General features: G+C 43.8%; 1 protein-coding gene across 1 annotated transcript in view; it reads left to right on the top strand.

Annotated features, from left to right (window-relative positions):
* MINDY4 (MINDY lysine 48 deubiquitinase 4) overlaps window positions 1-13,965 on the top strand; it is a 135,062-nt gene that overhangs the window by 22,322 nt on the left and 98,775 nt on the right. The window contains exons 3-5 of the mRNA XM_063123214.1: window positions 5,124-5,341; window positions 9,735-10,005; window positions 10,953-11,404. Coding sequence (XP_062979284.1) covers window positions 5,124-5,341; window positions 9,735-10,005; window positions 10,953-11,404 — 941 coding nt within the window. The remainder of the gene's footprint in view (window positions 1-5,123; window positions 5,342-9,734; window positions 10,006-10,952; window positions 11,405-13,965) is intronic.

Genomic DNA, 13,965 nt, shown 5'->3' with positions numbered 1-13,965 from the left:
TATTCCATTTTATATGCATTTCTGGCTTATCCTTGGCTCACTTCCTTATGCCCCCAGAAATGTCTGCTGCCTGCCTTCCCTCTCTCCTCCCCTGCCCATCTCGCAGGGATGTTGTGTGTGTCTGGCTTTGACTCAGGGGAGAAGTCCTTCCTGCGCTCACTTGGAGTTTTGGAAGTTCCAAATACATTTTTCAAGTGTGGAAGAAGATTCATACTCCCCAATTCATGGCATGTTGGGATTTCCTTTGAAATGGCCCCATTGAGATGTCTGCAGGTTTAAGCCCCACCAAAAAACAGGGGATGATGGGACTGCATTGAGTCTGGGCGTGCGTGTGTATCCCTGGATAAGCTATCATGGTGGTGAGTTTGAGGTTTCCAACGTGCAAATTGACGGAGCTATCGAAAGGGGTGTGAATGGTGTTGGATTTTCATAAATTCCCCAAAAATCAGGGGATGATGGGACTGCCTTGACTCTTGGCGTGCATCTGTATCCCTGGATAAGCTATCATGGTGGTGAGTTTGAGATTTCTAACGTGCAAATTGACGGAGCTATCGAAAGGGGTGTGAATGGGGTGCCCGATTTTCATAATTTCCCCAAAAATCAGCGGATGATGGGACTGCCTTGAGTCTTGGCGTGTGTGTGTATACCTCCATGAGGTGTCATGGCGCCAAACGTGAGATTTCTAACTTTCACAGAAAAAAACTTTTATACTTCTTTAGCTTAATGCAAGCCTATGGGGGGGGAAACGGAGCTCCGATCCGGAGCGCCGATCGGAGCGGACATGGGCAGAGCGAAGCGGGCCGATCCGAAAATCGCAGTTCTGGAAGTGAAGCAGAGCAGGGCGTCCGTGCACACCCCTAGTGAAAGGGTTCACATTAGCAGTCTGCACCATGATGAGCACCTAGCTCTACCATCTACCATCAGTGCTCCAGGAAAGGGGGAAATCGGACAGCATGCAGGCTGGCTGATGACAGGATCCAGCCCATATGCTGCCAATAAGCCTTCTCAAGTGAAAGTCAATAAACTTGTGGAGAAGTTATTATCATAGCTAAATCTGTGTATGTCATTTGTCCCCTTCTCTTTACCACCCAGACCCAACTAAGCACTGCCTGTTCAACCAGAAATTCAGTTACGCTCCATACCCTGGGTTGGCTCCACAGAGATGCAAGGTCTCACAAGAAGGATCAGACTGATGGGAGGAAAGATATGGGTTTGGTTAGGCACTGAGGAATGTGTGGGTGGAAGGAGAGCCTGCCCACATCAAAGGGTAGTTCCACCTAAACTGTAACCTAACAGACCCCATTGCCTCTGGTCATTAACATCATAGCGCTGACTTGAACATCTCCAAGGCTTTTGGGGGGAAGAGAGTCTGGATTGGAAGACAGCCCCAATAAGCCTTTCCAAACCTTAATGCTTGGCAGAAGCATGCATGGCGTGAAACCTGGCAAGAATATTCAAGTTCAGCATGCTTAACAAACAAGTTTTACAGAGGAGGGGGGGGAAACCATGGTATGGCTTTGCAACATCCACTTCAACTCCCTAAATTTAGGCAGAATGTCAACTATCACACACACAAACACACACACACGAGTTTGTGTAACCACATCAGGATAGGAGAAGGTGCTATTTAGGCTATTATTTCTAGCGAATTCACCGCCTATAGTGCACAAAAATATTTCTTGGAAGTCAATACAGGTGTTGAACATTAAAGTATTTAATAACAAACCCAATATGTTCTGAAATAAACATGGATGGATACAATAAAGGGTTGATTTGAATCAAAGAATGGCAAAGGGAATGATAAATGAAGGGAAACCTAGACACACTTATATGGGATTAAGCTCCACTAAACACAATGGGGCTTACTTCTGAGTAAACTTGAATAGGGTTGTACTATTAGCCTGAGAGATGGCCTACATATGCACACTCCAAGATTAGTGTTTCTTTATATATAGGGAAACATATCTGCCCCCCCCCCCCCATGAGGTGTATCAGAGAGCTTCAAGCTACTGGACGGTATAGAAATCCAATAAATAAATATGTATTTCCCTGGCAGGTTGTAGGTAACTTTTTGCCAATTCCCCACCCCCTTCACAACTGAACTATGGAATTCAACAAGGGCAACATCTTGTCCCCAATGTTGTTCAACATCTATGTGTAACCTCTGGGTGCGGGGATTTGGAACACGGCTTTCACCACAACTGGATTTGCAGGAAAGGAAACAGAGACTTTGTGGGTAGAAGAGATTGACAGCATCGTTGAGAATATGAGGAATGGGAAAACTCTAGGACCTTCAGATTGTATGCCCACTAAGCTTTTTTGTCTTAATTGTAAGGCTTTTTAATCGGTGTCTTTGTATGATAATCATGTTGGTTATCGCTAAACTTGACAAAAAAACAAACACATAGCACTGTGGAAAATATAGGGCACACTCCTATGGGAAATAGCCATAAGTCTCAGAGCTCCGCACTCTCTCTGACTTGGGAAGGATTTTTCCAAGTACTTCAGTGGACTTTGGGACAGTCTTCCAAGGACCAAAGGATTGCTCTCTAATAGTATTACCTGAAAGTATACCAAACGTCTCATACTGATCTCAGTCTTCTTCTGGATAGGCTCACCATCTTGAAACATTTCGCCCATAGGATTGCATTGCGGAAAACAATCGCGGAGAACTACTGGGTTGTTTTTGAAGCTATCGTTCTGAAAATTCTTGTGCTCAGAGAGTCGTAGATGGGGGTCATTTTGAGACTACTCTCACCTCTCTGCATGGTGCGGGTCACGCGCTAGAATTTTTTTAAAAATCGGCGGGAAAAATACCTTTTTCAAAGGGCTGAGGGGCAGAGTCAGCTCCCGGTCATGATCACATTATCCCAAAGTTGGAGGAGGGGATAGGCAAAACGGGTAACTTGGGATACTGGGAAACTTCTCTTTCTTAATCTGAACGGACTTTTCCCAGTGTTTTTTAAAACAGTAGCCCCACCAAATGCACAAACACAACCTGAAATCATATACTTCTCTTAGTGGTGGAGCAATGCCTATCATGAGTCGAAGTGAGCGTTCTACTTCTCTTAGTGGTGGAGCAATGCCTATCTTGAGTCGAAGTGAGCGTTCTGCTTCTCTTAGTGGTGGAGCAATGCCTATCATGAGTCGAAGTGAGCGTTCTGCTTCTCTTAGTGGTGGAGCAATGCCTCTCATGAGTCAAAGTGAGCGTTCTGCTTCTCTTAGTGGTGGAGCAATGCCTCTCATGAGTCAAAGTGAGCGTTCTACTTCTCTTAGTGGTGGAGCAATGCCTATCATGAGTCGAAGTGAGCGTTCTACTTCTCTTAGTGGTGGAGCAATGCCTCTCATGAGTCGAAGTGAGTGTTCTACTTCTCTTAGTGGTGGAGCAATGCCTCTCATGAGTCGAAGTGAGCGTTTACTCCTCAGAGCTGTTGTGGTGAAGCAATGCCTTTCATGAGCTGAAGTGTTTACTTTTTAGTGGTGGAGCAATGCCTATCATGAGTCGAAGTGAGCGTTCTACTTCTCTTAGTGGAGCAATGCCTATCATGAGTCGAAGTGAGCGTTCTACTTCTCTTAGTGGTGGAGCAATGCCTATCATGAGTCGAAGTGAGCGTTCTACTTCTCTTAGTGGTGGAGCAATGCCTATCATGAGTCGAAGTGAGCGTTCTACTTCTCTTAGTGGTGGAGCAATGCCTATCATAAGTTGAAGTGAGTGTTTACTTCTTAGTGGTGGAGCAATGTCTTTCATGAGTTGAACTGCAGCTGCTTCCCCGTCCCCTAGGCACATCCCCCTATTACTGGTAAAAGACAAGATATAGCCTTTTTTAAAAAAGCTCTTCTTGTTTTTTATTCAGCAACACTGCTGCTTTTAATTCCACCCCTCCTTTTGTTTATTTATTTATTCCATTTTATATGCATTACTGGCTTATCCTTGGCTCACTTCCTTATGCCCCCAGAAATGTCTGCTGCATGCCTACCTACCTGCCTGCCTTCCCTCCCTTCTCCCCTGCCCTCCTCGCAGGGATGTTGTGTGTGTGTGGCTTTGACTCAGGGGAGAAGTCCTTCTTGCGCTCACTTGGAGTTTTGGAAGTTCCAAATTTTGCAGGTTTAAGCCCCGCCAAAAAACAGGGGATGATGGGACTGCCTTGAGTCCGGCGTTCGTATGTATCCCTGGATAAGCTTTCATGGTGGTGAGTTTGAGGAGTTTTTTTAATGTGCAAATTGACGGAGCTATGGAAAGGGTTGTGAATGGGTGTTGGATTTTCACAAATTCCCTAAAAATCAGGGGATGATGGGATTTCCTTGAAACTTGGCGTGCGTGTGGACACGTGGATAAGCTATCATGGTGCTGAGTTTGAGGTTTCTAACGTGCAAATTGACGGAGCTATCCCAAGGGTTCTGAATGGGGTGCCCAATTTTCATAAATTCCCCAAAAATCAGGGGATGACGGGATTGCCTTGAAACTTAGTGTGCGTGTGTATACGTCCATGAGGTGTCATGGTGCCAAACTTGAGGTTTCTAACTTTCACAGAAAAAAAGTTGTTTACTTTTTTAGCTTTCAATGCAACCCTATGGGGGGCGGAAACGGAGCTCTGATCCGGATCCGGAGCTCCGAGCGGAGCGGAAATGGGCGGAGCGAAGCGGCCCGATCCAAAAATGGCGGATCTGGAAGTGAAGCGGAGCGGGGGGTCCGTGCACACCCCTAATGAGTACTATAGCAAGATGCAACTCCCAGGTGCTTACAAATCAGCACTTCAGGTGCTTTCAAGAAGGTAGTTTATAGTGCTACTAATCATTGTCACTGAACTTCTTTCCCTCAATAGACTGTCTCCTTTAAAAAGGTGAAAGAAACTGTTGGAAAATACAGAAGGCTTAACAACGGAACACATCATTTGGACCCCTTATAAAATTTCATTAATGAAGTAGGGTAATTGCTCACTAAAAATCTTTTCTGGAAGCACCCTTAATTGTTTATTTCTAACTAGCATATGTATGGACATGCTTTTCAGAGCCCTGTGACTTTTCCAAATTCTTCACACAGGAACTATACAAGTCTCAGTCACTATTCCAAAGAAAGCCAAAACATTCATTTTTCTGTAACTATTCAATTTCTTCTATTGCAGGCAACGGAGAACCCCCTAAAAACTATTCTTGAACTCATGACTAGCTGTTTTCTGGAGAATACAAGCAACACCCAAGGGAGTAAGGGCAGTCCATCAGTCTCACAGAACAAGCTCCCCCAGCCCAGAAGTATAGAAAGCTCTATAAATAAGAATTCTCTCTCCGATGAATCCACATGTGGGCAAACAACATCCGAAAGAAACAGAATTGAAACCTACAGGTACAGATGTATATTTCAATCCTTAAACTCTGGGTTGCAGTTATTTATCCCTTTCTAGAAGAGAAAAAAGAATGCTGTTCATCTGTTTAAAATAAAACTTAAGCTTGATTCACTGTTTCTGGATTAATGAGGCTCTCATACAGCTATTATAAAAATGTTTAACACTACACTGAGAAATTCTAGATGTCTCGTGGAGAAGGAATTGGCGCGTCCCGCCTAGTCAACAACTTTAAGAAAAAAATGAACCATGTGGAATTTTATGAGGTTGCAATAGTGCCGGTTATCATGACATCTCAAAACAAAGTAACATGCATTGAGATGAGGTTGTACGTAAACCAGAATGCTAAGGAAGTTGTGTATCAGCATTCATTAGAACGCTTATGTGAAAGTTAATGTAGCTCTGTCTCTAAATCTAATCTCTAAACCATTGAAGCTTGTAGTCAGTGAGTGTTAAGATTTTACTGTGTGTAGCATAATTGCAGGCTCAAGACTGGCTTGATTTAGCTAGAAATGAGATACTTGCAGATCATGTCTAGAAATGTAAAAGCTGTTTTCAAAGTTTATGCAGCTGGTCTACAAAAAAAGGTTCAGAGATCTAGATAGCCTAAATTCAAAGTCTAAACAATCCCTGTAACAAGATGTAGAATATTCAGCATAAGTAAACAGTGGTGTGAAGTTTTTTTATCTCTTGTTGAATTTTACAATAAATTTTAAAAAGGGCTGTCTGCAGAAATAGCGGGCCTTGTGATAAATATTTAGTTTTTCAATTATCATAGATTCATAGAAAAGCAGAGTTGGAAGGGGCCTACAAGGCCATCGAGTCCAACCCCCTGCTCAATGCAGGAATCCACCCTAAAGCATCCCTGACAGATTGTTGTCCAGCTGCCTCTTGAATGTCTCTAGTTATAAATACAAACATTCTTCAGTTATAGATTCTGAGTGGAATCAGTACAAGTTTTTGATGGAGGAGTGGTAAGCTTAGACATAGAGTCATACTCAAGTGGCTTTTTTAAGTTCTTAAATGTTGCATCTAAAATCCCAAAATAATGGTACGCTATGATTTAAATCCCACTATAAAAGGTGTGTTTTAATAGCCATTCCATAGGTCCATCTAACCAAGCATTGTTTCCTTTCTTATCCTCCTCTGTAAATAACATTTTTCCTCCCACCTTTCCAATAAATATGAACTATTCTAGCCCTAGCCAAAGCCTATTACACTTTTCCGGTGTAATAAAGAAATTTAGGATTGAGAGAGCGAGCCAGTCACATCGAGTTTGGCAACACCCTAAATAATTATTTTTTTAAAAAAAATAACCTAATGGACTCTACTAGCCCCCAAGATGGGTAAGGGAGCACATTCAATTGTTATTTAGTAGAAAGGCTTCACAATCTGTGCCTCCAGCCTTTTATGACGCAGCCAAAACGCCCCCCATTTCAAACCCAGCCAGCCCCACTCCCTACACAAGGCATCCGCACCACCCCGCGCGCAGCAGAAAATGGCGAGCTACCCCACGCGGCGCCTCCTATTTATAAGAACCCCGTGAGCATGCGCATTCGTCTCCGTTCGGCAGCGAGGGGATGAGAACGTAAGCGCAACGCTCTTCCTCGCCTCTCCCGCCCGTCGGGTTGGTTAGAGGCAGCCAATGGGAGGCGCCGGAGGGGTGGGTGCTCTAGCCGGCTTCTCTATGGTGAGGGAATTTCGACGGGGAGGGGGGGGAAGAGGAGGAGAAAGGAATATCTGGGCGTTGTGTGCGCAAGCGCAGGAGGTGCATTCCTAGCCATAACGCTGACAAGGGGAGGGGAGTGAGAAATAAATAAATAAGCAAGTAAATGAGGAGCGTGCTGATGATAACTCGTGATAATTCATTAGCAGTGATGCTGATGCAATCCTAAATAAGCTTAATATGAAGTAAATCCCATTGATAGCAATGGGGGTTACTTCTGAGTAAACCTCAAATAACACTATAGTGCAAAGTGTGTGTGTGTGTGTTCTTTAATTCCTGGTTTAATGTTGCAGTTTTCTCATAACTAAGCAGTCCCCTCCTCTTTTGAATCTTAGGTTGCAATCCTGTTTAGACAGAGGGGAAAGTCCTACAACTCCCAGCATGCTCCAGCTGGAGCATGCTGGGAGTTGTAGGACTTTCCCCCCTGTCTAAACATGCCTAGGATTGTGCCTTTATGCAGAGAGAAATAAAGCAAGCCTCTCTGTATCTGCATGCTTCACCTGTTGAACTTTTGCTTGTCAGTGCAGTTGCTGGAGGCACAGGGCCCCTCCTGGGGGGATAGGAGGGGTCAGCATCAAATTGTGCTCATTGCTTCTTCCAAAAGGTTGTCCCTCAAAAACAATACCTGCAAATCATCTTGTCTTTAGCTTTTTATGATTTAATCCTGTGCACACTCACCTGGAATTAAGTCTCATTGGACTGTGGTGTTTACACCTGTGTAAATATGGTGTGCACATCCTTCATGCATATCGGGGTTGTTAAAAGGGTTGGATTTTTCTACCGTTGCAGTCCATTCCAATAGATAGGGAACTCGTAGGCTGCAGTTCTAAAAGGGTGTAAATCTGACAGAATTCAGAGGAATTTCCTTCAAACTACACATGTAGGTGTTTCCCTCCCATTTTAATCGGGGCGGGGTAAAGCATTTTTCTCTCACCCTCTTCAGTTTTCAAAAACTGGGGGAACGTGGACACAGTCTGAAGTTAATTAGAATGCAAATCATTTCTTTATTTAAAACATTTATATCCCGTCCTATATCAATAAGATCTCAGGGCAGCATACAGATAAAAGCATGCAGTATAAAAACAGTAAATATACACAGCTAAAAACAAAGTAAACCATAAACCAAGTTAAAACAATATATAATTTAAAAGTAGTAAAACTATTAAAACAGTTAAAACAATGTGCCTAGTGAATTCAACCATTAACAGCTTTGTTAAAAAGCCATGTTTTCACTTGGCGCCGGAATAAAATCACTGTTGGCGCCAATTGGGCCTCCAAGGGGAGGGCATTCCACAGTCAGGGTGCCACAGCAGAGAAAGCCCTCTCCCTTGTCCCATCATAACGTATATGTTGCATTGGTGGGATGCGGAGAAGGGCTCCTCCAACAGTTCTCAAGTCTCGGGCAGGCATATATAAGGAGAGGCGCTCCCTCAAGTATCGAGGTCCCAAGCCGTTTAGGGCTTTAAACATCATTACCAACACCTTGAATTCTAACCAGAAGCGTATAGGCAGCCAGTGCAATTCCTTTAAGACTGGTGTTATGTGGTCTCTGTAAGATGTACCCGCCAGCTGTCTAGCTGCTGCATTTTGCACTAGCTGCAATTTCCGCGTCGTTTTCAAGGGCAGGCCCATGTAGAGTGCATTGCAGTAGTCTAATCGGGAAGTTACCAGTGCAGGCACTACTGTGGCTAGGTTGTCCAGGAAAGGCCAAAGCTGGCGGATCAGCCGAAGCTGGCCCCAAGTACTCATGCTGATTTGAATTGATGGGATTGCAAATTAAAGATGTCATTTTAAGGCTATTTTGGTTCTAACAACAACAGCTGTTGCAAAACCCTTTCAAGCGTTCCGAATACTTCACATGCATTATCTAGTTGCAATGCCAACGACAACCCTGTAAGGAAAACCCATCTGATTATCCTCCGTATTGCACCGGCTTTAACCATGGTGAATAAAGCCAAAAGCCTTATTCCCCATGGTTAAAGCCATGGTTTAAGGTGTCTTCTGAACACAGCCTGGCTTTCTGGCTTAACCACCATGGTTAAAGCCATGGTTTAAGGTGTCTTCTGAATGGGCCCTGTGTGGCTTGTCTAAGGCCATCTCATAAAGTCATGGCAGAGATGAGAGTCAAACCAGGGACTTCCTGATTTGTAGCTCAGTCTCTTAGTTTCCATGCTACACCTGTTCTCTGTGATGATGTGTTATTATAATATGGAATAGGGGAGGTGGGGAATTAAGCATGGCCTTTCTTCATAACAGCACTGGAAAGTTGTGTTCATTAAATTGTAAGTTTACCTCAAGTGTCCTTCCGTGCATCATACAAATTCCCTATAAGCTTTGATAACCGGCACATACATGTATTTTTAGGTAATCAATCAATACATTAGTTGCCAGCAGGCGAGGCTGGTGGGTCTGATGTCAGTGGGGCTGTGGATCCATTCTGGGTTTCAGTCAAAAACAGTCAGAAGTCTAAGTGAGCTTTCCAAGGTGCTGAACCTGGTTTGGGGAGAGGGTTCAGCACCTTGGATAATACATTTGGAGTTCTGACTGAAACCCAGAACGGATTCCCTACTCCGTGACATCAGAGCCACTGGCCTCCACTGGTTACAAGGCCGATGACTCCTAGTCCACCTGCCGTTCTTTCATTGGTGCTTGCGTCTCTGTCATTTTAGATATGAGATTGATGAGGAAATCTCCCGTCCATCTGGCCTCTCCAGGCTCCATCCTCACAAGAGAAGCGAGAGGAGCAAGACCGGGCCCACGTTCGATAGCAACTCACCTCCTGAGGGAGAGAAGAAATTTGCCAATCTCTATGAGGGCTTACAAACACCAGAGCTGCCTTTGGAGACAAGAACATCCATGAGGGAAAACCCCCAAGCCAGGCCAACTCCAAGTCTCGGTGTCAAAGGAATGAAGATGGGCCCTATGGACAGTTCTCAAGAGGTTCTTTACTCTCATCCTACACATTTGATTTGTTGTCCCTTTTATTGTTGTTGTTTTGATGTTTATTATTTACTTATTTCATTTCTATGCCGCCTTTTTCAGTCGAGGCACCTGGTCCTTGTCATTTAAAACAGGGAAACAAAGACAAAAATGAGCAGAGGGAAAACCAACACAGAGTTGTCACAAGATGATGATGATGATGATGATGTGAGATTCTTGACATGGAAAAGAGGACAGGGATCCTGTGTCCTTAACAGTTGTGATCAAGAGGGAATTTCAGCAGGTGTCCTTTGTATGCATGCAGCACTTGATGAATTCCCCTCTTCATCATGACAATCAAAGCTGCAGGAGCCCTGCCCTCTTTTGTATCTTGTCGCTCTAGTATAACTCCTGAAGGAACCAACAAAGCAGGACATGGTGCAACAGCACCCTCCCACCCATGTTCCACAGCAACTAGTGCACATAGACTTACTGCCTTGGATACTGGAGATACCACATAAACATCAGGGCTAAAAACATGCAACAGTGAACATAGATTTATTTACCCATCTCTGGTCTCAGCAGACCAATGTCCCTTATTGTCAGTATTGTCAAAATACAGTCACAATTACTCTGGTTAAACAGGTCTGAGCATATGTTTCAAACCACAGAGATACTAAGGGCGTGTCTACACGACTCGTTATCCCGGGGATCGGCCCGGGATCATCCCTGTGCGTCCACATGGCCGTAAAAGTCCACCCCAAGCTCAAAGATGATAGAATCTGTCCCAAACAACCATGAATCACCCTGGAGATCTCATTGATCTGATTCACATTGGATATAAGCTGGCCTTCAAACTGATGATAGAAGAGGCCCAACTTCCGAAAGCCTTTGTAACCATTGCTCTAAGTCTGCACCTACATTGGGATTCTACTCATCTCCATTTTTCTCTTGACTATTTATTTTAGGATTCCTTGAAAAGGAGGCATCTAAAGCGACCCTCTGGAATTGGTAGCATAGCACTACTCGGAGAGAAAGACAGTACAAAGAGCTCTTTCACTGTGCCATTGGATGAATCCCTGGAGAGTATAGGAATTTCCAGGCAATCTGCAAATTTCTCATCATGCAGTGGCAATTCCCTAGACATAAGCAAGGATCATTCACCCAAGGTTCTGTTTAGTCCATATGCAGCCACAGGAGATGAAATAGCCAAACGTTCAGCCGGTGGTCGAGACAACTTGTTTGCCAAACTGAAATCGGAGAGACAACAAACTACAGAAAGGAAACCTACGTCTAGCTACAATATGGAGATGAACGAGGAAAGCCATCACTTAAACATTTTCCCAAGACACATGGCAGCTGGAAGCAAGAATAGAGCAAGATCTCCCCAAAAGAGTCAAAATCAATTTTCGGATTGCAGGTAGGGAGTCTTCTACAGACATACAGCACTGATTTGCACATAACACTAAGCCATGGTGTGGTTTGTTGAAACCATGGTTTGTTAATCAGCTACAAGCCACAATAGAAGCCATGGTTTGTTATAGGCTTATGAAGCCTGGCTTGTTTAAACCATGGCTTCTCATGATGTCTGAACCCATAATTGGGGCTTATCCCTGGCTTGTTTGCACTGATGTTATATGAAACAGAGGCAGCCAGAAAGGGCAGCCTGAAATGAAAGTACTCTGACGGTTGGCAAAATGGTTGAGAGAGACTCAAACTAGAAATAGGTAAAACAAACTACATTTTGTTTGCTTGTCTGCAAGACAAATTCATGGCTAAAGCAACCAACTATGGTGAACATAAACATTATGTGTGAACACAGGCACAAATGTGTGTACATTATCACCGGGGTTTTTATTTGCAGACTAGTCACTTCCTGGTTAAAGGGTGTAACACGCAAACTGCACAACTGTATGCGTGTCTATTCAGAAGTAAGTCCAATTGAGTTCAATGGAATTAAACTCCCTGATAAGTGTGATTAGGACTGCAGCCTTACTCATGTTTTGCGTTTAAATTAGAGTCAGTGGTGGACATTTTTGAGTCTCCTAGGATGGTTAGAAGGATGCGGTTGGATCTAGATTTAAGCTGGATCAACTGCGCTGGTGGAAATGTTACTTCTCAATCCCTCCCTCTGCTACACAAAGAGTCCGGAGGGCCTGCTGAACGGGGTGAGGTGTTGGGCAGGGAGGAGGGGGGATCTAAAAAAAAAAAAGCTTTGGAAGAGAAGTGCTTCCTTTGCCGGAAGGCCCTTTCCTCTTGTAGAAGGTAGGTCCTGGATCCAACCTCGGGATTATTTCCAGGGCTATGGATCATGGAAGAGCCCATGTACTGGTTAGAGCAGGGGTGGATAACTTTGGGAGGCCCAGGGGCCATTTTGCCAGCAACCAAAAAGTTACAATTAGATTGTTTGCAAGCTAATTGGTCCATAGGTCCATGTGGAACCACCAGTAGCATGCCCTCTGACAACCCCAGTGACCAGGCAGGTTGGTTTTTGTTTTGTTTTTAATTTAATTTTTATTTAAAGTGATACAAAAATAAGGAATGAATACAAACAATCCCCCAACAATTAATATCAAACCAACAGTTATGTGAATATGTATAATATACAAAAAGGAAAAAATAAAAGTTGATTGATAAAACTTCTAGGGGAAGGAAGCGTAATCAAAGTAGAGAGAGAAAAATATATAAAGGAAGAAGGGAGACAACAACAAAAAAAGGAAAAGAGAAAAGAAAGAAACCCCCAAATCATAAATGTGCTATATTCCTTCATTTGTTGTTACAATGTCCATATATTCAGAGCTGAGGCAGGCACACATTGTTGTACATTTGGTTGTGATGAATATTTAACGAATCTCCCCCATATGAGTCATAGAATCATAGAACAGCAGAGTTGGAAGGGGCCTACAAGGCCATCGAGTCCAACCCCCTGTTCAATGCAGGAATCCACCCTAAAGCATCCCTGACAGATGGTTGTCCAGCTGCCTCTTGAAGGCCTCTAGTGTGGGAGAGCCCACAACCTCCCTAGGTAACTGATTCCATTGTCATACTGCTCTAACAGTCAGGAAGTTTTTCCTGATGTCCAGCTGGAATCTGGCTTCCTTTAACTTGAGCCCATTATTCTGTGTCCTGCACTCTGGGAGGATCGAGAAGAGATCCTGGCCTTCCTCTGTGTGACAACCTTTTAAGTCTTTGAAGAGTGCTATCATGTCTCCCCTCCATTTTCTTCTCCAGGCTAAACATGCCCAGTTCTTTCAGTCTCTCTTCATAGGGCTTTGTTTCCAGACCCCTGATCATCCTGGTTGCCCTCCTCTGAACACGCTCCAGCTTGTCTGCGTCCTTCTTGAATTGTGGAGCCCAGAACTGGACGCAAGACTCTAGATGAGGCCTAACCAGGGCCGAATAGAGAGGAACCAGTACCTCACGTGATTTGGAAGCTCTACTTCTATTAAGGCAGCCCAAAACAGCATTTGCCTTTCTTGCAGCCATATCACACCGTTGTGTCATATTCAGCTTGTCATCTACAACAATTCCAAGATCCTTCTCGTTTGTAGTATTGCTGAGCCAAGTATCCCCCATCTTCTAACTGTGCATTTGGTTTCTATTTCCTAGGTGTAGAATTTGGCATTTATCCCTATTAAATTTCATCCTGTTGTTTTCAGCCCAGCACTCCAGCCTATCAAGACCACTTTGAAGTTTGTTTCTGTCTTCCAGGGTATTAGCTATCCCACCCAATTTTGTGTCATCTGCAAATTTGATAAGAAAATTCTCTCTCACTTTCTCTCTCTTTTACCCTTGTTTTTTACCCTAGTGCTGGTTGGCTAGTGCCTGCTGTGTCACCAAGAAACGACCCCGTCTCTATCTCTGGAACAGTTTTGCACTTTAAAAATATTTCCTTCAAAATGAAAAGAAAAGTATGAATCAATGAACAGATCAACACCAGAATATTTATGTGCTGCTTCTAAAAGAAATTAATCAGGTTAA

The sequence above is a fragment of the Elgaria multicarinata genome, chromosome 1 (genome assembly GCF_023053635.1).
Source record: "Elgaria multicarinata webbii isolate HBS135686 ecotype San Diego chromosome 1, rElgMul1.1.pri, whole genome shotgun sequence".
Classification (NCBI taxonomy): Eukaryota; Metazoa; Chordata; class Lepidosauria; order Squamata; family Anguidae; genus Elgaria; species Elgaria multicarinata.
This window is presented reverse-complemented; position numbering and strand designations above follow the sequence as displayed.